The following is a 24,330-nucleotide window of genomic DNA, read 5'->3' as shown; positions in this document are numbered from 1 at the left end:
GTTCATTGTTTTATCTGCAGTTCCCAGAACAGTGTCTACCATGTAAAAGACTCCTAACATATACTTCTTGATGTTGAATGTATTTATAAAGATATTAAGTGGAAAAAAGTGAATTAACTATATAGCATAAACTGATCCCACTCTTTGTGGAAAAATTATATTTGTGTACGTGTGTGTGTGTGTGTGTGTGTGTGTGTGTGTGTGTACAATCTCCAGATGTAGGATTATGAGTAATTTTTACAACCTTTATGCTTTTCTGCCTGAAATGATAACTTAATAGTTTTATAATCACTGAAAACAAAGATGTTACTATCATGGGGAGATGAGGGGCAGCACATGGGCCTCCTTTGACTATAAATGTAATCGTCCCTGTGAAGGTGAAATTGCTGATAACTGCCTTGACTTTTTCACTTGAAGGTAGCACCCCCTCTGCCCCCCCTTACCGATTCGCCTGACACCACAGGAAATACTGGTGAAGGTTTACCAACCACCATGGGAGGACCTCTTCCTCCACATCTGGCTCTCAAGACAGGTAAGGGACTTGAAAAGTGTGCACATGACTGAGAATAAGTTCTGTGCTGTCTTGCTTGGTCATCATCTCTCTCACCTGGATAAAGAGAAATAACTTCAGTAGACTTTTAATGTTGAGAGAAATCCCAGTGTCTTCATAATTTGCAGATAAACCACCAGCTCATTTAATTTCTGTTATAAAGTGTGGTGCAGCTTAATTCCTTGTTTTCATTAGCTTTTACTAATTTCTCATCTCTGGATAGATTTTGCACAGGCTAGAACATTTGGTTAAACAGTCTTATTTATTGCCCTTTCTTGGTTCTGATTTACTCCTACCAAATATGTTGTAGACTTGTTTATTTACCTTATGGATCCAAGCCATTGTTGAATTCTATTTATCTAAATTTTTATTGTTATATATACTATAAGATATATTAGGATATTTGGTCAAACTACTTAAGTCTCAGATCAAGTATTTATGAAATGAGAATAACAATAGTACTTCCTAAGATTGTTGTGAGGAGTACATTTTTTTTAAGCATGTAATAAACTTAGTAGAGTTGATGATCACTTGATATTAACTCTTTAATTACTCTGTTTTTTCATCAGGATTCATCACTTTCTTACACCTTTTCAGCTTTTCCTTATTTTCATCACAAGCACTAGCAGGTAGCTTTCTTCCAGGGTTATATTTAGCAGAGAAACAGCTTTTATCATTTAATCAGTTATTACATATGTATCAACTTGAAAAACAAAGCTACATTGATACTGTATGCTGGATTTTCAGTCGCTTACTTTCATTACTGGTAGCTTCCCTCTGCATACCAGCCTTGGAATTAGCAGTTTAGACCTGTACTCCAGACTTTTACACAAGACTTTTAAGTAAGACATGGAGAGTTCAGGCCCATTTCCAAATTGAAACACTGGATTTCTAATTATGGAGTGCCAAAATCTAAATTAAGAATTTATTCTTTAAAATATTTAGGATCTTCCTACAGTTTGATTGATAAAGAGAACAATTACTTTCTTTTCCTTAATAGAAAATAATGGCGGAGTTGGGGCCTCTGGCTATGGTGCTTCTGGGCCTACCTGGGATCGAGGAGCCAACTTGAAGGATTATTACTCAAGAAAGGAAGAACAGGAAGTACAGGCGGTAAGGCTGTCATCACCCTGTGTTACATCTCCGGGAATGTGATCTAGGACTTAGCTCACATCAAGGTTTAAGATACTCACAACTCAATAATTTAGTGATTCTTTTAAGTGGTTATTTGAGACAACTTATTCCAACATGACGTTATAATCCTAAACTGCCCATTAAATCTGGGCACTAGAATTGTCTATGACATAAAACATTATTTTTCCTGGTTGTGATAAAAGATCTTATCTACTTTGTAAGAAATAGTTATCTCAGTAAAGCTCATTTATGAGTACTCATTGTAAAAATTCCTACTTCATATAGTTAATGTGGCAAAATCACACAAAAAAGTTTGTCAAAAGTTTCTTAGGAACAATTTAAATACAGTACATTCACTAATAGCTTATTTATGCAATAGGGCCATCAGATACAATATAAACTAATTTTGGCAAATTTCAATTAAGATTAGAAACTATTAAAAGCAGCTTTTGCATTTTAAAGGATGGTTTAAAAAGTATCGTTATAAATTTGTGTGCCGTAAATATTCATAAATTAGTGCAAATTTAATTTTCATTGATTCAACAGACTCTAGAATCAGAAGAAGTGGATTTAAATGCTGGGCTTCACGGGAACTGGACCTTGGAAAATGCTAAGGCTCGTCTAAACCAATATTTCCAAAAAGAAAAGATCCAAGGAGAATATAAGTACACCCAAGTGGGTCCTGATCACAACAGGTTTGCTTGTTTCCCTCTTTCCCGTCGACAGTAAGTTAGGGTTGCTGTGGATATTCATTGTTCTGTTTTTGTACACATTTGGTTCAGTTTGTAGATTAGCATTGAATTATAAAAAGAAGATACATTTCCACAAGAAAAATTGTCATTGATTGGTAATGTGTGCAGCTTTTCATGGTTTTCACTTATGAATATGATTTCAGCTGTGTAAGAAGGTCTGCAACTGTGCAAAAATCTGCTGTTTGTGTTGTAGATTTTTATCTGAAAAGCAAAAAATCATAGCCATGAGTGGTGGTTTGTCCATAATTAAGCTAAAAATCAGTCGGAAGTGGTGAGTTTATTTACTGTGGTGGTGTTAGAGGCAGTCATACTGACTATTTCTTTAATGGGTGAAGTTAGACACTAAAGATTCTCAGAGGTAGTTGGAAGCACCGAGATCCAAATTTTCCTTCAGCTTTGAAAGTTGCCAGCTCTCAAGTTCATTCTGTTGAAGTTTTAAGGCCTCTTGTAAAGCTGAACAGCCTCAGTCTTTGTGAGTTAAGTTAGCCTACTTTTATTCTGTTAAATTTATAAAACTGAAAATAAAGGGAGGTTTTGGTAACAGTGACAGTATGTTTCTCAGCCTGCTTGCTGTTCTTCCTGAGAGCATTCCAGGGTGTAGTAATTATTACTCCCAGGAAGGCTCATGTGGATTAGACTCTACTGGGGGCACTGTATTTTTATTGGTAGGGAGGGGAGATTATAATGGAAACCTTCTGGATGATTTAATTTGCAGTCCTTATATGAAATAAATTATTCAAAATACATTAAAAATATTTTCCTTGAAAATCAAAGTGTTCTCCCTTGGATGCGTCTAGCAACCTTAAAATAATTATTACCAAAATAAAACTTTGACACTGTGGTCAAAGTGATGTTCAGAGCATGGTTCCCCCTGATTTCCCCTGTGTTGTTTAATCCTGAATTCTCAAAATACTTAATTCTGATGTCAGCCTTTTAAAAATCCTCAGCAGATGTAAAGGAAAGATACAGTTGTTGAGGATTTTTCTTTAATATTTTGTCTTTCTGAACTGATTAGGCTTGATAGCGCTTGGTGGCTTTAAGAACAGTTAGATGACTTAAGTGTGCCCTGCAGCTTGTTGTGAACGCATTTTGATGTCAGTATCTTACTGACTTCTGATATAAGGAATTGAAGAATTCAGGATATGATGAGGGAGGCAGAGACAGTGGGGGGGGGCCAGGACAGCATTGCTCCCAGTATGTCCTTTATTTAAAGGCATGACAGACAGCAACACCAGAGGTCTGTGTTCATACACACATGTGCTGCTGCTTAGGCTGAACTAAGCAATCACATGGGAAACTGTTGTAAACTGATTTCTGGTGTCGCTGTTCCCCCTAGGTGGAAGAGAATTGAGATTGACTTTAAGCCTGGCTGAGAAACATACTGGCATCGGTGTCATTAATGAAAGGGTGGATGTTGTTCCCCTGAAAGTCAGTGGCCTTTGATCCCTGAAGCCGCTGTGCCTGAAGGTCAGTTCTTTCACAAGAGGTATAGGAAGGATCTAACATTAATTTTTTTCTTAAGCCTCACCAAACCTTTTGTTCACAGCACAAAGTCAGTGTGACAATGTACCTGAGCAGTGGGAGGATCAGAAAGCATAGTTTTCAAAGGACAGTTTTTCCCTTGGTAAAATCTGAATTATTCCCTAGAATCTGCTAGCAATTTTAGCTATAATTTTCAAAAATACTTTGTTCTCCAGGACCTGATTTAAGTCGATGTGATATAAATAAGCTAAATTTCTTGTCAAGGCTTGCTTCCAACTATAGGCAGATACTCCTGCCTCAGGAGCCACCAGTACATTCTTAGTGTTTATATGTCCCTGTGTATGTGTGCATGCATGCATACAGTTAGCTTATCTTAACAGGTTGCAGTCATTAGTGGGTGGCCCATGCAGAGGAATCTTAAAATAGTCACAACTATAATTTTAAGAGCTTTGGTCCTATTTTATTTCTTGGCCCCAAGCTAAGTGGAAAATTCCTTTTTATTGAATTCGTTCTAGCTATTCAGAGTACAACCTTTGGAAAAAGAGTAAGAGTAAGTAAGTATAGAATGTAAAACCCTAACATTTTCTTTTCATGAAAAATTGGCTCATCAACTTTGGTTATATTAGTCTTGTGCATGTTGTACATTTGAAGTTTATATACGTTATTCTATAATTGAACAGAAGTAAATGTTTATTTTTTTATTTATATTTTTTGCTGTTATTTACCTGAGCAGTTGGAAAACCTGCCTGATTTGGGAGTCCTAGATTTAGTACTTTCTAACATTTAAATTCATAACCTTGTTTGTATATGTTGTTACAGGAGCTTTATTGCAGAAATGACCATTTACATCAAGCAACTGGGCAGAAGTAAGTGTTATGCTCCCCTCATATTCTGAGTCTTGTTTAGTAGAGTAATAATCACATTAGAGTCTTGAGCTACAGATACATAGCTTTATTTTATTTATTTGTTTGTTTGTTTATTCTTTCTTAACTCCTACAGCACCTGATATTCCTAAGTGGTCTCCCATCCAAGTACTAACCAGGCCCAACCCTGCTTAGCTTCCGAGATCAGACGAGATCGGGCACGTTCAGGGTGGCATGGCCGTAGACCACATAAGCTTTATTAATTGAAAGAATGTATGATATAAGGTAGCATCTTGGGTATTTTAGAATATTAGTACTTATATGAATTAGAGGGCCCAGTTTCCCAATTCGCATGTGAAAAAAAGGTGATGCTGGTGTTATATTTCAAAGGGTAAGAGATGGTAAGCTACTTAGGCGTCTGCCAGTGGCAGCGAACTTTAAAACATTTTTTATTTTTCTCCATAAAAGTTTCAGTTTAAGTAAAACTAGCTAAGTGAAATTTTTAAAAGAGTAAATTGGACGATAGAGTGGATGTATATAGCATTTAAAAGTCATAGAGTCAAGAAGAAAAGTTGAGAAAGTTAACCTGAGGAAACAAAGAATAGATTGGGGTTATTTATAAAGGAAGTAAGAAGGTAAAGATGTGATGCATTTTATTCTTACCCGGTAAGTTTACAGCAGTGTGTTGTGCTCCAGTGATAATGAACCACCTCTGTGTACCTGTTTTGTTACAGGTTTTGTGACTTTGAATAAATGACACTTTATATCACTGGGATGCAGTTAATTGAGAGAAATGGCCTACGAGTCTTTCCAGCTTGGGAATTCTACAATTAACATGAATGTTTTACATTTTGTATATGAAGGACTTTCCTGATAAGAGTGAAACTTTTGAATTGAATGAATCACCAGGAGACGATTTTGAATTTTTTATTCTAGACTTTAACAATAAGTTATTTTAATTGAGAGGGTAGGATGTTAAGGGAAGAGGATAAAGGTAGTCCAGCTTCTGTCAGCCATTATCTGACCGTCAAAATTAGACTGAATTGGCTAGTTAGGCAGAAAGGCATCTGTGCCTGTCCCTTCATGCTTTATATCATCTCTCCTAAAGCTGAAGGATATTGAAGGAGAGGAAACTTTATATTACAGTTTAAGAGTATGAGTAGCTACTAGCTTTAGTCTAATGATGTCAGGATCAGCAAACTACAGCCCTCTGGGCAAATACAGCCCACTGTCTGTTTTATAAAGAAAGCTTTATTGAAACACAGACTCATTTGTTTATGTCAGGGGATAGCAAACTTTTGTAAATATTTTCAAGTTTTATTGGTCACGTATCACACACTTATTTTTGTCATATTTGTACAACTCTAAAAACATAAAAACCATTTTTATTTCCTGGGCCTATAGTTTGTCAAACCCTAGTAAAGTATTGTCTGGATGCTTTCAAGTTTTAAAGCCAAAGTTGAATAGTTGTGACAGATCATGTAGTCTGTAAAGACTAAAATATTTATTACCTGACTTTTTATAGAAGAAGATTGCTAACCCCTGGTCTGCATAACCACTTTGGATCCATTTTTCTTCCTTTGTTTTGCTTTTTTGACTCTTTGCTTTTCAATAGTTAAACTATATTTTCTTCCTGTTTTAATGTTAAATGATTTTAATGATGACAACTTTTATTGAAATAGGTTATTTGCTTTTATAGTGATGGTTTATATGTGTCTAGTGTCAGCCCATAATCAAAATGGTTGGTTACTTAGTTGATAAGCTATTATGGAATTGCTTTTGATAAGCAGTTAGAATGAAAAAGAACTTAGACCCCATGACTTACTCTATATTTGGGGGGTTTTTAGTACCTAAGCCTCTAGTTGCTTATGAAATAAGATGTTTCTTTACGAGTTACTCTTCTGTCTTTGATAATCCCGACCTTAACTTATAGGGATTTTTGCACGTGAACATGGATCAAATAAAAAACTGGCAGCACAGTCCTGTGCCCTGTCACTTGTCAGACAGCTCTACCATCTCGGAGTGATTGAAGCGTACTCTGGACTTACAAAGAAGAAAGAAGGAGAGACAGTGAGTCTTTAGTCTTAGTGGCCCAGAGAAATACTGTAAAAGTCAACTTAGCTCTTGTTTAGTAACTGGTTAAAGAAGTTTAATTTATAGTTCTAGGAGTCTTACCTTAAGAAATGGAAATGATCTCACTAATTATCTGTGTCTGGCCAGTGCTATGTGCATAGTGGGCAATAGTTGAAATAATTCTTTCGAGGAAAGGAACTAACTCCTTGTTGGCTTTGGGAATATCGTAGACCTGACGTTGACCACATATTCTTGACCCTGCTATAGTAAATTGAGTGGTGCTCGTATGTATGTTGCACGATTTATATGGTCATCCTTTCTCTGTAGGTGGAGCCTTACAAAGTCAACCTCTCTCAAGATTTAGAGCATCAGCTGCAAAACATCATTCAAGAGCTAAATCTTGAGATCATGCCCCCAGTAAGCATACAGTTATTTAGTACACTTTTGTGTGGAAATTCTCTAGTCAGACAAGCAACTGGTATTGGTTTTTGGTTTGTTTTTCTTTTTTAAAAAATAGCCTGACGATCCTTCTGTGCCTGTTGTACTCAACCTTGGCAAATTGGCTCACTTTGAGCCATCTCAGCGACAAAGCCAAATGGGTGTGGTTCCTTGGTCACCTCCTCAATCCAACTGGAATCCTTGGACTAGCAGCAACATCGATGAGGGGCCCCTGGCTTATGTGAGTGCAACACTATTTTTGAGATCAGACTCTTGTATTTCACTTTTGGGTCTATTTCATTAGGATGTCTAGGTAAGAAAACGGATTCAGTTTGAAGATTAGTTATGTGCTTTTGTTTGACTATTGTCTGCCCATTTTACAGGCTACTCCAGAACAAATAAGCAGAGATCTCAAGAATGAATTAATGTACCAGTTGGATCAGGATCATGATTTGCAAGCTGTAAGTCTTTGAAGTAGATAGACATATGGTGCCCAGAGCTTCAGAACTTTCTAGGTATGGGCCAAAGGATAGCGAATAATATATTTTGCCCTTTTTAGGAAGGTAGATCAAAAATATTTACCAAACTGCTTTCTTAGTTACTGCCAGGTGTCGTGGTCTTGAGTTACAGGCCTGGGATTCTTAGTTAATGTAGGTGGGGAGATTTGGGGTAATAACTCTTTTGGTGATTTTCAGGGTTTTTTTCCCCAAATACAACAACATTAAAATATTAGAAGAAAGGGAATATACATGGAATGTTCAGGGAGAAAGGAGGGAAATATGGTGTGGACAAGGCTACTAGATAGATTCTTTAGAAATTTAGTGAGAAGGGGCCATTCTATTAGAGATACAGATACATACATCCTTTTATGAAAAGTATATTTTGAGTACTAAGCCAGTGGAGAGGAATAAATTTTTATAGAGATGGCAAACTTTTTTAGCATTGCTTCTAATGTATGTACTGGTAGAAACTCGACTGAGGTGTAACTGAGGTTTTTTAATATAGATTTTGCAGGAGAGAGAGTTACTGCCTGTGAAGAAATTTGAAAGTGAAATCCTGGAAGCAATTAGTCAAAATTCAGTTGTCATTATCCGAGGTGCTACTGGATGTGGTAAAACCACACAAGTTCCTCAGTTTATCCTAGATGACTTCATCCAGAATGACCGAGCAGCAGAGTGTAATATTGTAGTTACTCAGGTAAGTAGTAAGCCAGCTTACTAGGTGTGTGTCTGGTGTGGATAGAGTTCGAAGGTGGAAATACCTAGAGGCAGGAACAATCCTAATTCTTTGATCAACTTGCCTTTGTAGCCGCATAAGGTTCTGAACATGGTAGGGCATTAGGCCCCTTAACATTTAAAATAAAACATAACAAAAACTTAAGTCTTATTTTAATCAATGTCCTTCACTGATAAGCTAAACTGAACCATATGGGGGATTCTTTTTCTTTGGGCTCGAGGGAGTCTTTGAGCCTAGAATCAAACATACTAAGAGTACTTTCTCTTTGAGTTCACATCCAGATCTTGGTCTTCTTTGTCTTATCACCTAATAATATTCAGTGAAAACTAGTCAGAGGAGAATAGGCAAGGCTGGCAAAACAGGTAATGGTTGACTTTTACCAAGTGCTTAGTGCATGCCGTCGTTTCGGAAGATAGCCGTCCCTCATGTAAAATAAACCCAGAACTCAGAAAACAGAAAATGGAGCCAGATATGTTTTGTGATATCTGATGCCTTAGAAATCATTTTATTGCAGCCTAGTTTTATAACCATGTATTTAAATACCCAGATGAGAAATAGAGGTGCAGTTCTGGGACCTGTACCTCTTCCGTTAGACAGCTCTAAGATCAGAAATCATTACAGTTCTGGGTAAATGTCAAAAGGGAGTACATCAAAGAGGCAGATACTAGAATACTGCGGAAGAACAGTTTGAGACAGACTCTCGCCTGCCTGTGGTTGGGAAGTGTTGCCCAGTGTCTGGCACACACTGATCTCGGTGAGGACTCAGTAAATGGTACCTGTTTCAGTTAAAGTGAACACAGATGAGCTGTGAAAAAGGGAGTAAGACTGCCTGCTGCTAAGACCGGACTCCAGGCAAGAGCAGCAAGATTCTGTAGAGAAAACGAGATCAGCAGATAAATGCACTGAAAATGTAAAGAAAAGCTCTTATGCTGGAGGATAATTTGAAGTATTACATTGGAATGATTTAACATTATCCCTGGCTTCCATTACTTCTACTTTCTAGTTGCACTTAAATTGGTTATTGTGTTATTTTTAACACATTTAATAATCCAAATACAGCATAAAGCTACAATAAGCAAATAATTGAGGAAAAGATTAGATGGGGAGTAAAGAAAATTCATATTACATCCAAAGTCATTTCTATGAATTTAGGAAAAATAATTTCTGTGACTTTTTTTTAATCAAAATGAAAAAAATCTCACTCTTGTTCTGAAGCACAAATAGTATGTGGCCATGGTATTTACTGTTATACAGATATTAATTATGGTTCTAGAGGTCTCCATAGTCTTGATTCTTCTTTATAGTTATTCGTAGAATATAGAATGTTTTAATATACTATAAAATAGCTAAAGGAGGAGCAGGTAAGCCATATGTGAGCAGTAGATCTGATGGCGTACATGGAAAATGAGGTTTTACTCATGAAACTTGCCTTGTATGTACTCACTGTCAGACAGTATATAAAATAATTAATGAAGCACCAACGACCAAGGGAAAAGGGATAAATTATTTAAGAGATAAGTAGTAGAGCAACTTTTTAGGCTATCAGGTGGTATGTAGTTAAACATTTATTAGTAGTAGTTTACATTGAGCAGTATTCTACACAAAATGCTTGTGAATATTTATAATGAGAATTAGATTTTTTAATTGCTTTTTTTTTCTGACTGTAAAAGTAATGGATAGCCATTGGGAAAAAAATGAGAAAACAGTAAATTTTGAAAGAAAGCAAATCCTTGTTCAGAATCCCACCATCCAGAAGGAATCATTTTCACTCTTGGTCTCCATCCTTTCAGGCTGCAGTGTGCATACACTACGTGCAGACCGTCTTAATCCTCTTTATGTAACAGTGGTGTATTAGAGCAACCGCATAATTTTTTTAATGACTTCATAATCTTCCATTGTATGCATATGCCCTTATTCTTAAATAATGGAGCTTTTCGAAGATTGTTTCTAATATTTTAGTAGATATGTTGGGATGACATACTTGTATGTACATCTTCATACAGTCGTTTGGTTATTTTATTGGAATAAATTCCTAGACATGGAGTTACTGGATCAGAGGGTATGCATATTTTAACTTTCTGCACTTTGCCACACACCTCTCAGGAAAAATCACACCAATTTCCAGTCAAATTAACTATGAATGAAAAAATGCTTCTCTTTTTAGTACGTATCTTAAATGTTTTTTTGTTTGTTTTAAAATCAGGGCTGTTGCAGCTGGAATTTGGTATGTCAGAGAAACATACAAAATAAGAGGAGGAGATTGCGGGGACATTTATTTCTTTGCTGTTCGAATAGCCTTGATATTTGCTGTTCACACTCAAGTTAATTTAGCTGATAGGGCTCTGAAGACGGTTGTTTTAGCACCTCATGTTAATTTGTAACACCTATCATGGATGGCGTCCTTGAGTCTCTTAAGACAGTTGTGTGGGGAGCAGTAGAGTTAACTAATATAGATATGACTTAGAGAATATTCCATATCCTGCCCATATTCATTTTAGATCTGAGGCTGGAAACTACAAAGGTAGTTTCTGAAAGTAGCCCCAAGGTGATTTAAAAGTGACCCCTAAGTATTGAGTGACATACAGACAAACATCAGAAGAGTCCGATACCATACTAGGTAGATTCTTCTAGAAGCCAGCTATTAAGCAGAAATGCTGAAAACTGTAGTGGTCAGTAAAAGCTAGGCTAGTTCAGGAAGTTAGGGCACATAAACCAGATAGAATGTTCAAAAAGGCATTTTTTTGACTCCTTATCTTTGTGGACAGGATAAACATGAATAGGTAATTATACACTTACTGTACTTATTAATGGCCCCATATGCTGATGGATTCTTGTATTAGTATATAGAAATTAATAGATCATGTTTTGTATTCAAAGGATATTGATAGTTCTAGTGAAGTTACTGTTTTTTTTGTTGTTGTTTTAAGATTGTATCAGCCTTTGATTTCTTAATCATCTCATGACCTGGAATATCTTCATATAGGTACTTAATACGAAACAAAAAAAAAAATTTCAAGCTAGGAATTGAAATACAACCTGTCAAGAACTTTTTGACAAATCAAATTCAAGGCAATTTAGAAGCATTCAGTCTTTATAAGTCTTCATGTACCTCCGTAGCTATACGTTTAGGACATAACATCCACCAAGTAAATACCGTTTTGTGTACTTAAAAGAAATGGAACACTTTCAGAAAAGTTTTCGGAAAAATCAAGGTCTAACACTTAAAGCATTAACCAATAGCATTCCCCTAAGGGTTGAGCATATGTATGGCTGGAAACAATAATATACACTTAGTTTTCCCTGCTATGTAAACTCATCAAACAGGAGTGATTTCATTCAGTTTCTTATCTCTTAACACCTTCTGTGGCACCTGATGCAAATATGCAATGAATGCTTGCTTTGAGTTAATAAATGAATGCAAGGTGGCCACGGTAGATATGGCAGAGAAGGAGATTGTTCGCCTTCCTAATACCCATACATCTCACTTACATTATTTTGTAAACATGTGCCTTCCCTGTTGTAGGCAGTTAAAAGAACAAGCTCCCCACATGTGCTCTGCCCCCTCCCTTATTGGAAAATCACTGAGTATCATTAAGAGTTTAGGCAAATGGTGAAGAAATTGTATTGTCTGTAAAAACCGTGGAATAACTTTGTATACAAAGTGAAAAACAGCATTTTTTAAGTGTCTACCATTACCATTAAGCGGTAAGTTTTGTGTCCGATTCTTTAAAAAATAAATTTCACAGCTTCCTAAAGACATCATTACTATTATTGCTTCTGTTGATTACTGAGCTGGCAGTAGGACAGATTTACTACAATAATTTAATAACCCTGATAAACAAGTGTAACTATAATTTTGTAGCTTTTAAATCATTTTTTCTTTCTTGTCTCAGCCCAGGAGAATCAGTGCAGTTTCTGTGGCAGAGCGCGTTGCGTATGAGAGAGGAGAAGAGCCTGGGAAAAGCTGTGGCTATAGTGTTCGGTTTGAGTCTATACTTCCCCGCCCTCATGCCAGTATAATGTTTTGTACTGTAGGTCAGTAATGTGCTTTATTTTGGTCTTTCATTTGAGCTTATATTTATAGTGTTGTTTTTGAAGAAAACTCCTTAACAGCACGGAATGGCTGGAAATAATAAATCAAGGAACCAGTTTCAGAATTCTTGTTTGACTAGAACTTTGGGTAGTTTTTTCCTTCATGGAAAGCATTATGTACCTGCTGGTTGTTGTAGCTTAGAGAAAATGAATTAGCTTAAGTTACTAGAGTTAAATCTTGCAAATATGATGCTGATGTTATATTCATTGAAGCATAGTTGATTGTCTAGAAAATTATTTCTCTGCATTTTTCTATCTTCCCTAACTTAAGTCAGCATAGAAACTCATCTCCAGCTGTTACTCTGATTTTCTTTTCCAGGTGTGCTCCTAAGAAAATTAGAAGCAGGCATTCGAGGAATCAGTCATGTAATTGTAGATGAAATACATGAAAGAGACATAAATGTAAGTAACTTGAGCATCATGGTAAGGTACTAATGTTAATATTCTGAGTAAAAAGAAATCAGAATAGAATCTCTGTTTTTCTTTTCCCACCGTTTACATCTATGAAAACCATGAACTTGAGCCATTAAGGTGTTGGACACCATTTTTTTTACTGAGCCTAGTACATCTTTTTTTCCCTGTTAAAATCACAGAGTTCTAAAAGTAAAGACCTCTTATTGTAAATGAAGCATAATTGCAGTGATCAGTAAGAGCTATCATGATTGAACAATTGAACTAATGACTCATGACTATGAATAGCTGATGGAATTTTAAAATCAGGTTTTCTTTGAATTGGAGGTTTATCTGTGATAAGTTTTATAATTTTTAGATGTCATATGATTAACAATGTCTTTTGAAAGTTTGCAGCTCTAATCTTTTCAGATGTTAATGATGATCATGACAGAACTAGGGAGAAACTAGAATTTATCTCGCATCTTTCCCTCTTTTGGTACTTGGCAAAGCTTGAATAGAATTTATTATATAATTAATAATTTGAAGATTGATATCATAAAGTAATGATTTGTTTTTATACCACTGTTTTACATATCCAAAGAAAGGCATCAGCGGTTGGGCAGTATGTCATTCAAATTGTCACCAGCTTTTATTACTGAAAACATTTGTTAGAGTTCTTCCTCCACAAGATACTTTTATAGCTATTGTTGTTAATCATTTTTAGTTTTGGCAAATCTTTGATCTTTATGATTGAGCTAAAGCAAATAAAAAGTTTGGATGATTTATCAGTTGATTTTTTAAATCAGAAATCGAACTGTAAATGTCAGATAAAATTTTTCCTCTTTTTGTCATATGAATAAATTTTAGCAGTACTCTAGTATATGAAAAAGGAAATCCCAAAAGATTACATAAAATAAACATTCCCATAAAGTCAGAAATAAGTAAATTAAAAAAAATACATACATATATATATATGCATATATATATATGTATGTATTTTTATATATATATATATGTATGTATTTTTTTAATTTACTTATATATATATGTATGTATTTTTTTTAATTTACTTATATATATATATATATGCTAACATTTTTAAGTATCCGTATACATGAAATGAAGCTATATGAAGAAAATATAAACAAGATTCGGAATGGTGGTTATCTCTACTTGGGGGGGAGGCAGTGCTGGACGAGAGGGCCACACTGCCAGAGAAAAGTTGTGCCAAAGTTCTAGCTTTCGTGTTCTTTGGTGGGTTGATGGATACTTTGCAATATTAAATAATAAATGTCTTGGCCATTATTTTGTTTGAATAAACCATTTTAGAGATTAACTTGATAGGTGATTACATAACTGATTTTTGGCTCATCATGAATTTCCCCTTTTTTAATTTTCTCTTCCCTTCCCTTGCCTACCTGAATAGCACTCATTTTTAATCCTCAGAGATATTAGGCTACAACTATTACTGTATCTCACCATAACCCTTAATTTTAGGCTTCTACACACCACCTAAGAAACTGAATTTCACTGATATTTTACAGCCGTTTAACAAAGCTTTTTTGTGTAGCTCATTAGCATGGACTTCTTATGTAATTGTGTGTGTGTGTGTGTTTGTGTTTTAATAGACAGACTTCCTTTTGGTCGTGCTGCGTGATGTGGTTCAGGCTTATCCTGAAGTCCGCATTGTTCTCATGTCTGCTACTATTGATACCAGCATGTTCTGTGAATATTTCTTCAGTTGCCCCATCATCGAAGTTTATGGGAGGACTTACCCAGTTCAAGGTAAATGTTGTGGGGGTGGGGTGGGAGGGTGAATATCTGTTGTGCTCCTTGGGAGCATAATTGATCAATTTCTTAATTCTGGAGATTAATAAAATGTTCTTTATAGTTTAAAAGACATTGAAATTGAAAATACAGGCCAAATTAGAGTATCAAATAATATCACATAGCATTTTCAGGGTTTTAATCAAGCAGTAGTGAGTACAGTCTTAGGCGCAAGAACACGTTTTATCGACTGCTAGTGGAGTTTGTGTATCCAGTAAATTTCCTGCCCTTTATTTATAGCCAGACTTAACTCTTAAAATTATATACAGTCAGATGTAAATTGGTATAGTCTATAAATGATCTTCGGAAATACGGTTAAAAGTTTAAGCAGCCAGGGTCAAATTAACCAGAGAATCTTAGACCCAGAGCAGGCAGATTTTTAAAATGAGATCAAGGTGAGTGTTTCAAGAACAACTATTTCTAATAACTATAAGTAATTCTTTAAAAAATTTTGTTATCACCATTTTCTAGCAGCTTGAGTGAAAAAAAAAAAAGAATCATGGCACAGTCTAATTGAGGGCATGAAAATCAGGTAAAATGTTTTCAGCTTAGATAGGAAATGATGAATGGCTATTTCAGGGTGCTAATTTTTAAAATTCTAAAGTTAAGAGTAGCTCTGGAATAAAAGCCAGTGCAGTTTTAGCTCACGGGAGTACTAAAACTGCTTTAAAAGCATACTGGGATTGAAAAAAACAAATATATGCATGAACAATGGTAGGAGCCAGGCTTACTGTTGGTGGGAGAGGAAGGCTTGAATGAACCATGTGGTACTGGATTACAGTTGGAGACATCACTAAGTAACTAGTATATATTCGTTTATATACAAATGGTTAGTTACAGAAATAGAGAGATGTATGACTACATGGATTAACATAAATATATATTTTCTAGCTCTGCTGAGTGGTCTTTGAAGCATTTGACATCCCAGTAGCAAGAAACATGCCAACACTCAGATCTTATTTCCAATACCATTTTCCAGTTAAAGAACCAGATGTCCTGGGAGAAATGGCTGATTCTAAGGTTAAGGCAGGGAATATAAAAGATGAGCCTGGACTATCTTGTAGTGCTAGGAAATAAGGAAGTGCTTTAAAACAAAACAGTGATGGAGACAAAGGGACTTAAGAGCTACCCTGAAAGAGCTCTCAGTGCTTACAGCTGGAATAGTTTGAGCAAAAAAATAAAATAACATTGTTTTGGATTATAACCCTCAGTATAAATAAATACCCAGGAATCTGTATGGGAGTTAAATAAGTAAATGGATAATAAAGACATTTTTCATAAGAAGAATAATAAAAAATATGTCGATACTCTCCCTCAAAAAGGTGAGGCTTAACTCCCTTCTCTTGAGTTGCTGTGCTCAATGACTCGTTCCCAAAGAGTAGAGTCTGGAAAGGGGGAAACGAGAGTAACTTGACAGTGTAGTAATTTGATAAATAACATCTTAGGTGATCAAGATGAACATCATCAGTGATGAGCCATGTTAATAGTATGTACCCCGGATATAATGTGATGAGAATGGCACTTTGGCACTCTTAGGGCTCAAAGGGTACATGTTCAGATTATGAGACCCTTCTGGGCCCATCAGAGAACCTCAGGAGCATAATCAGCAGATGTTGCAACCTTTGCATCAAGGCCCTTCTTCAGAGAAATAACTGAAAGGAACCCATTTTATGTATACATCCTAATAGAGGAAGGATGGACTATGGTATGTTATTGTATCAATGTTATTTTTACATATAGCTCCCACACCATGAGAGAGTACAACATAGTACATGTGCACAATAGGCATTTTATGAATGTCTGATTGAACATGTGTATAGGGGATGCCCTGACTGGCTTTGTAGGAACATGTGTAAGAGATACCTCACCCTTCTTTAAGGTCCACGAGATGATTGGGAAAAGAGGTTATTGCCACTGGAATCAAACACTGAGTTTGATTGGGAAAAGAGGTTATTGCCACTGGAATTTCTTGGTAGTTGTGAAGAATCAAATTGATAGGTATTAAGGTAATTTTGAATTTTGAAGTAGAAAATGGGTTTTAAAGGTTGCTCCATTGTGAAAGCTGGTAGAACTTACCTAACTGGTTGTCCTGGCAGAATATTTTTTGGAAGACTGTATTCAGATGACCCACTTTGTTCCTCCACCAAAGGACAAGAAGAAGAAGGATAAGGACGATGATGGCGGTGAGGATGATGATGTAAGTGAATTTCAAAAACGAATTTTCATTATGGGCAAATTGTTACCAAGAAGAGAATGGATTTTAGTAAAAACATGCAAAGAGTTAGAATTACAGAAAACTTGTTTAAGAACTGACTATAATGCTTATCTTTGAATTAATTGATATATGTTACTCCAAAGGATTTCATGTTCAGCCTCAAGCTCTTTACATATCATGAGTTAAATCATCTCTGGCATAAAAGTCAAAGAAAAAGAAGAGAAAAGAGTACGCAGTTTAAAGGCCACACGTGGTTAGAGATAGATCCATTTTATGAGGCTTTGCTACCCAAAGTGTTTTCTGTGGTCCACACACCCGGGAAGCTGTTAGAAAGGCAGACTCTTGTGCCCCACCCCCCATACACTAAATCTACCTTTTATCAAGATGTCCATATACAATATGGAACTGGAAATGTGAAAAGAATGAGTAATATAAGACAACCAGCGATGCAGAATTTGATAGGAAATAACCTGGGATTGGATATTTTTAATCAGAAACCTGAGAAAAAGACCCATTGTAACAGCTTTGTTTCTCATTGCTGAAGGCTTTTTTTGTTATTGATTCTAAGGCACATGTTTTGGGAAATACCACCTTATTTCAGAGATAGTTGAAAGTGATCAAATATCCTGCCTGCAGGACGCTTATTTAAGAATTAAAAGACTTCGTATTTGCGACGAGCTTGGGAATTACACAGGGAGGTATTGTATATAGATAAAGTAATTACATGGTGATTGATACAGAGGATCATAGGAGCAGTTTATTAATCAGTGAGGAAAATGTTTTTGAAAAACCATGAGTTTATAGTAATAAGGGAAAAAAATACTCAGTAGAAGGAGTCATTAGAAGTTTCAGAGTCAAATATAAGAGTTTGCTTGAATTTTAGTCATGTCCTATGGGAAGTATTGGTCACTAGAAAAATGAAGTATGTCAATGTGCAATAGGTTCTACAGTTTTGGAAATTAACATCCTTCTGTATGCCTGAGACGACTAATCAACTAGAATTAACACGGTAATTAGGTGTCATTTGGATGTTCACAACAAATCTAAGAAGCTTATGAGCTGTAGAAATTGAGACTGTTCAGAATATGTCTCCCTATGTTTTGCAGGCAAATTGCAACCTGATCTGTGGTGATGAATACGGTCCAGAAACAAAGATGAGCATGGCTCAACTGAATGAAAAAGAAACTCCTTTTGAACTCATTGAGGCTCTGCTGAAGTACATTGAGACCCTCAATGTCCCTGGAGCCGTATTGGTCTTTTTGCCCGGTTGGAATTTGATTTACACCATGCAGAAGCATTTGGAGATGAATCCACATTTTGGTATGAGTCTTTGAATTCTCACATGTATGAGTATGAAAATAAATACTTTTGCTTGTGCCCTAGTCGATACATAAAAACAAAATTTAGTGTTGTGGCCATTTTTGAATAAAAATAAGCATAATGTAGAACAGTTTTAAACTAGGCTCCTATGTTAGACCCTAACTTTTCTATATTGTTATAGGAAGTCATAGGTATCAGATTCTACCTCTGCATTCTCAGATTCCTCGAGAAGAACAGCGTAAAGTATTTGATCCAGTACCGGGTGGAGTAACCAAGGTAAATAATGAACATTACAGTTATGGGATTGGAAGTGACATAGATATTAAACAGATGTTACTGGCCTTCAAAGAGCTATCAAAAAAATTATAATCTGTCTGAATTGAGAAAAAATGGAGAAGTCTTCTCTTTTGGAGTTTAGTAGGTTTTATTATCCAGTCAGTATGCGAGTGATTTTTTTAAGACTTCTGTAATTCTGTTGTCATTTGTTACATAAGTAAATCAATCCTTTCAAGTATATAATAGGAAAATATTTTCTGATTTGTAATTTTCCTTAATATCGTTTCTCCACAGGTTATTTTGTCCACAAATATTGCTGAGACAAGCATTACCATAAATGATGTTGTTTATGTCATTGACTCCTGCAAGTAAGTTCCCAACGAACCTATTTGCTAGACTCTGTCTTTAGAATGTTTCACGTAGTATTTAGTATCACTTAACAATCAAAAACACCTTATTTTTAAATTCTTGTGTTCTCATTCCATCTAAATTATTATGCATCTTATACTAGGTTATAGGCTAATTAATCATTTCTCTTGGTGTTGATCATCATAAGTTAGTTATGGTAGGAAATGACAGAGCTTAACACTCGTAACTTCTTTGCCTTTGTCTGCTGGTGTTTTGCTCATTTTCCCTTGGGTGTTTCCATTGACTATTGCCATATGGTAGCATGCTGTTTGGTTCATAAAGATGATCAGTGTTTTGCACATGACAATATCCTACCTGTATAGGATACTCATTTAAAAATTAAAAGACTATATTCGGTATAAGATGAGCCTTGAAAATATACAGGGAGGCATTGTGTTTAGATAAAGTCATTGTATAGTAATTGATACACAGTCAAAATTTGGTTCTCTCTGGCTGTCTTGTGCCTCATGTCTTCCCTGCATCGTCCCTCAACCTGATTGGCAATTGAAAAAGATTTGACACCACCCAGTTTAGAGAATGGTGAATAGTATGCAGCTCTTTTGTGCCAATTCCAGTCATTTAGTGCCAGCTGCCTGTGCGTGACATTGAAGGACCCTGGGGCTAGGGGTTCAGAAGGACCATGCAGGCACTCCTTGGTGAGGTCATGAGAAGTGCCACATATTCTGGTTCAGCATAACCTTTAGATCATAGATAGCATAGGAAACCTACAGAGCTAAACTAGACTTTGGAATAACACTGGCTTGAATGATTATCACTTACATTTATGTGCCAGATCATGTTTAAATGCTTTCCATTTATTGATTCACTTAATGTTTATAAATAAAACCACATGAGGTAGATGATAGTATGATGAGGAAAATGAGGCTCAGAATAGTAACTTTGCCAAAATATTCCAGCTGGTAAGTGGCACATGTCTGTTACATTGCCTTTTAGTAAGTTGACAGGAGAGTGCAGACTCAAATTCTTATTGGTCCTCCTCACAAATAGACATCACAAGTAGGCATGAATATCCGGAAATCACCACTTAGTGGAACTATAATAGTTATGTATTGGTAGCACATATGAGTCTTAGAATTAACTACTCTTTCCTATTTAGGCAGAAAGTAAAGCTTTTCACTGCTCACAACAATATGACCAACTATGCTACAGTATGGGCGTCCAAAACGAACCTCGAGCAGCGGAAAGGACGAGCTGGCCGTGTACGGCCTGGGTTCTGCTTTCACCTCTGTAGCCGAGCTCGTTTTGAGAAGTAAGGTCAATTCTGGAATAACGATGGAAGTTTTTGTTTGTTTGTTTGTCTTGTTTTTTGTTTTTAATGCCTACAGCACCTGGTCTTCCTAGGTGGTAGAAGTTTTTTTTTATCCCATTACATACCTCTTCTCTATCTCTGCCCTGCCATGAATTTGACAAATTCAGTACATAAATGCCTCCAGTTAAAGATTTTAGAGGAAACTTACCTCGGATAATGATATTGTGATAAGAATGAAAAGAAATCATAAATCGTCGCTGGTGGCGTGTTTAATTTTGGTTTACTGTTCACTAATAACCTTTTATTTTTTAACATTTAATTAATTTTTTTTTCATTTTTTAATTACAGTTGACATTCAGTAATATTTTATATTAGTTCAGTTGTATACCATAGTGGTTAGAAGTTTATATAATTTACAAAGTAATACCCCCAATTGGTCTAGTACCCACCTGGCACCATACAGTTACTACAGTATCATTGACTGTATTCTCTATGCTGTAGTTCACGTGCCTGTGACTATTTTGTAACCACCAATTTGTACTTCTTAATCCTTTCACCCAATAACCTTTTAAAAGAAGAACATATGGACATTATTTTGGCTTCACATAGCTTTATCACTTTGGGTTACTGATACTTACGGAATGGTTAACTTTCTGAAAAATGTCAAAGTGATATTTTTGTATTTATAGAACTCTTTGTTTTTTTTTTTTCACTGTTAGCCATCACCTATCTCATATCCCCATGTGCTTGAGAAATAGAGGGCATTATTTGGATATGGAAACTAAAGTTTAAGAAGTATAGTTGACTTCTCCAGGACTGAAATCCAAGTCCGTTAATATAGGGCCTTCTGGGAATGTATGTGGATGAGACCTATTGGTTAAAAAAAAATTATCTCTGAATTTCAGATTTAAAATATGTATTTAGTTGTTTCTGGATATCTACGTGGCGTACATTAGCTTTAACTAGTAGTTAATAAAGGTAGAGTTAGAGATTTTCTGTGTGTATGTTTATCACAATAAATGTTATGGGACAGACAAATTCTGAAGAAAAACCAAAGAAGCTTTGATTTGCTTTTACAATGCTAACCTGCAGCTCCCAGGTAATTGTAAATATAGGTTTATTTTAGCGTCAGAGGTTAACTCAGGAGACTGCACGTTTGGATGATACTAATTCTTTTGAAAGGTTAGATTGTCCTTTGGGCTGAAGAAACAAGTACTGTACTCTAACATCTCAGAGTAAAGCAGTTACTAACCAATGATGCATGAGTAGGCGTATAATAAGGGATTTTTGTTCTTTTTTTTCTGTCGAATGAGAGATATGCTATATGCATTTATGTAAACCTGATTTAAGCCGACCTAAGTCTTGCCAGTAGTGTTGGAATCACCTATAAATTGTTCCCATGGATCTTCATCACGAATGGTTTATAGAGAATAAGCCTGAACTAGAAGTGTAGAGACCTGGGTTTTAATGCTGTTTGTGTAAAATGATCTCTAAGATCATTTCCCATGGCACTAAAATTATATGGACTTGGAAAGGGCAGAGGTTGTGGGGAAATAAATGTTCTTAGCCTGCATCTCCCTCAAAAGGTCTTGCTACCATTTTTAGCCCGTATTTTTTAGCAGAAGAGACCTGAAGAAGCAATAGGTAGGGGTAATAACTCTAGGGGTTTGGGATAATTTTTTCATTCTTCATTCCCCAGTTGAAAATGCCATCAGCTTATAAGTGTAGTCATAAGCCCCGACTCAGCCGGTTAAGAGAGTCTTCTCCAGAGAGTTTTTAAATATAAAATGTTCTTTCATAATTGTAAAAAGATGAGAAAAGGGCAGTTCTATATCCCTGATTATCTCTGCAAAGATTTTTATTAAACTTGTATGTATACACAAGAGAGGATGGTTATTTTGTGCTTGTTTTCTCTTAGACTCGAAACCCACATGACACCAGAGATGTTCCGGACACCGTTGCATGAAATCGCTTTGAGCATAAAACTTCTGCGTTTGGGAGGAATTGGCCAATTCTTGGCCAAGGCAATTGAACCTCCACCTTTGGATGCTGTGATTGAAGCAGAGCACACTCTTAGAGGTACTTACAAATATACAGACCTACCTGACACATGTTAAGTATACCATCTGCCTTGTTCTGGCAAGTAACACTTAAATGAATTAAGATACAGTCCACAGGGCTGTGATGCTAAGGTTTCCAATGTCTTATGTGCTTAGTATGATCAATATTATAAAATGAGCAACACGAGGTAAGAAAGAGCTAATGTGAGTTTTACTTTGGAAAAGGCACGGTGTCATCTCTTAACCAATATTTAACAGTCAGAATATGAATCACTCATGATACCCAGAGTATTTTATGTGCATCTCTTAGAACACCTATTTTTTCTAATCACACTTTTGATTGAAGTGGCATAGTATAGTGGGAAAAAATAAGGACATTGGAGCCAAGGGATCTGAATTTGAATTTTGAACCTAGAACTCATTAACAGATGGCATCAGACTTGGGACATGTAGGTACTTACGCTGCTATTAATAGTTTTTACTCTATAGACCTCTCATGGGCCGTATTCATTGTATTCAGCTTTAAAACCTTCAAGGCCTAATTTTAGTGCCGTTTTCATATTAAGTGCTCCAGAATTTGGTTTGTTCTATTTCTGAGTGAAGAGAATTGTTGGCTATAGGCATGGTGCTGGCAGTTGGCTCGACAACTAATAGAAACTTAAGTGCACTATCCTAACCTTAATCTATAAAGAAACATTTCGTCTTTGCCTAGGTTAAAGGGGTGTTCAGTACTGTTTCTGCTCACAAAGAAATGTCTTCCCACAGAGCTTGATGCACTGGATTCCAATGATGAGTTGACTCCTCTGGGACGAATCCTAGCTAAACTCCCCATTGAGCCTCGTCTTGGCAAAATGATGATAATGGGGTGTATTTTCTAGTAAGTGCTTTGTTTTATTCTGATAGTTAAATGATAGAACAATTTCAGAATCTTATAGCCCTTCCCATGAAAACAGGATAGACATAGATAAAAGAGAAAACTAAATGTTCTTAAGTAGGGAAGTGGCGTACTTTAGATACTGGAAAAAGTATGAAATGAAAAGAACAGTTCCAGAAGATGGACACCTGGGCCCATCTTGTTGAGGGAGAGGACAGATTTCTCAGAAGTGCAGTTCCTCTCTTAAGTAGTTGTCCTTGAAAGAGAAACAGCATTAGGAAAACTGGTATATTTTATCAGGAAGTTTTGAAGATTTAAGAGATTTAGTAAGATGGGAGAGAATAGGAAAGGAAAAATATACACTACTTGGTCATAACTTACGGTAAATATGCATCCGAGCTCATTTTTTTCCTTTCTGCTTCAGGAGAGAGCAGCTGTGAAGTTATTTGATGAGCCAGTTTCAGTGCTAATAAAGCAGTATTGTAGCCAGTGAAGTCAGTGGCCCACAGTTGACAATACTGCTTGAGCTGCTGGAACAAGAATGTGATTGGGATTGAATTTTCCTGTCTTTGTTTCAGTGTGGGTGATGCTCTCTGTACCATCTCCGCTGCCACCTGCTTCCCAGAGCCTTTCATCAGTGAAGGAAAGCGACTGGGTTATATCCATCGAAATTTTGCTGGAAACAGATTTTCTGATCACGTGGCCCTTTTATCAGTATTCCAAGCGTGGGATGATGCTAGGTATGGGTTTGAAAGAGTTGCAAGATTTGGGGAACTGTCTCTAGTTTCTAATCTGTATCTACTTCTCTGGGCTTCGAGAAAGACGCTTATCATACCTCTTTATTTTAGAATGGGTGGAGAAGAAGCAGAGATACGTTTTTGTGAGCACAAAAGACTCAATATGGCTACACTGAGAATGACTTGGGAAGCCAAAGTTCAGCTCAAAGAGATTCTGATCAATTCTGGATTTCCAGAAGGTAAGACATGTATACTCTCAAGACATGTCTGAAGTGACGTTAATGTGCACACACGTTGACAATACCGTGTATCTTTTATGTTCCCAGCTCT

At 36.1% G+C, this 24,330-nt stretch overlaps 1 protein-coding gene and 1 non-coding gene across 9 annotated transcripts in view; one reads left to right on the top strand and one right to left on the bottom strand.

The window, feature by feature from the left end:
- The window catches only part of DHX9 (DExH-box helicase 9), a 92,758-nt gene that overhangs the window by 10,885 nt on the left and 57,543 nt on the right, over positions 1–24,330 (top strand). For 6 of the 8 annotated variants that reach the window (XM_039881287.1, XM_039881291.1, XM_039881289.1 and 3 more), the window contains exons 4-24: positions 418–532; positions 1,551–1,663; positions 2,231–2,379; positions 4,738–4,784; positions 6,715–6,851; positions 7,182–7,271; positions 7,372–7,533; positions 7,676–7,753; positions 8,298–8,489; positions 12,422–12,563; positions 12,940–13,022; positions 14,642–14,798; positions 16,937–17,037; positions 18,162–18,375; positions 18,557–18,651; positions 18,946–19,019; positions 20,177–20,329; positions 22,248–22,408; positions 23,155–23,266; positions 23,842–24,003; positions 24,112–24,239. In XM_039881287.1, coding sequence (XP_039737221.1) covers positions 418–532; positions 1,551–1,663; positions 2,231–2,379; positions 4,738–4,784; positions 6,715–6,851; positions 7,182–7,271; positions 7,372–7,533; positions 7,676–7,753; positions 8,298–8,489; positions 12,422–12,563; positions 12,940–13,022; positions 14,642–14,798; positions 16,937–17,037; positions 18,162–18,375; positions 18,557–18,651; positions 18,946–19,019; positions 20,177–20,329; positions 22,248–22,408; positions 23,155–23,266; positions 23,842–24,003; positions 24,112–24,239 — 2,665 coding nt within the window. Of the gene's footprint in view, positions 1–417; positions 533–1,550; positions 1,664–2,230; positions 2,380–3,772; positions 3,904–4,737; positions 4,785–6,714; positions 6,852–7,181; positions 7,272–7,371; positions 7,534–7,675; positions 7,754–8,297; positions 8,490–12,421; positions 12,564–12,939; positions 13,023–14,641; positions 14,799–16,936; positions 17,038–18,161; positions 18,376–18,556; positions 18,652–18,945; positions 19,020–20,176; positions 20,330–22,247; positions 22,409–23,154; positions 23,267–23,841; positions 24,004–24,111; positions 24,240–24,330 lie in introns of all 8 variants that reach the window. The other 2 variants (XM_039881293.1, XM_039881294.1) reach the window with 1 other exon arrangement.
- On the bottom strand, positions 4,909–5,027 carry LOC120617766 (5S ribosomal RNA). Its single transcript, XR_005657038.1, has one exon. It is a non-coding gene; the product is annotated as a 5S ribosomal RNA (ribosomal RNA).

The sequence above is a fragment of the Pteropus medius genome, unplaced genomic scaffold (assembly GCF_902729225.1).
Source record: "Pteropus medius unplaced genomic scaffold, Ma_sr-lr_union100, whole genome shotgun sequence".
Taxonomy (NCBI): domain Eukaryota; kingdom Metazoa; phylum Chordata; class Mammalia; order Chiroptera; family Pteropodidae; genus Pteropus; species Pteropus medius.
This window is presented reverse-complemented; position numbering and strand designations above follow the sequence as displayed.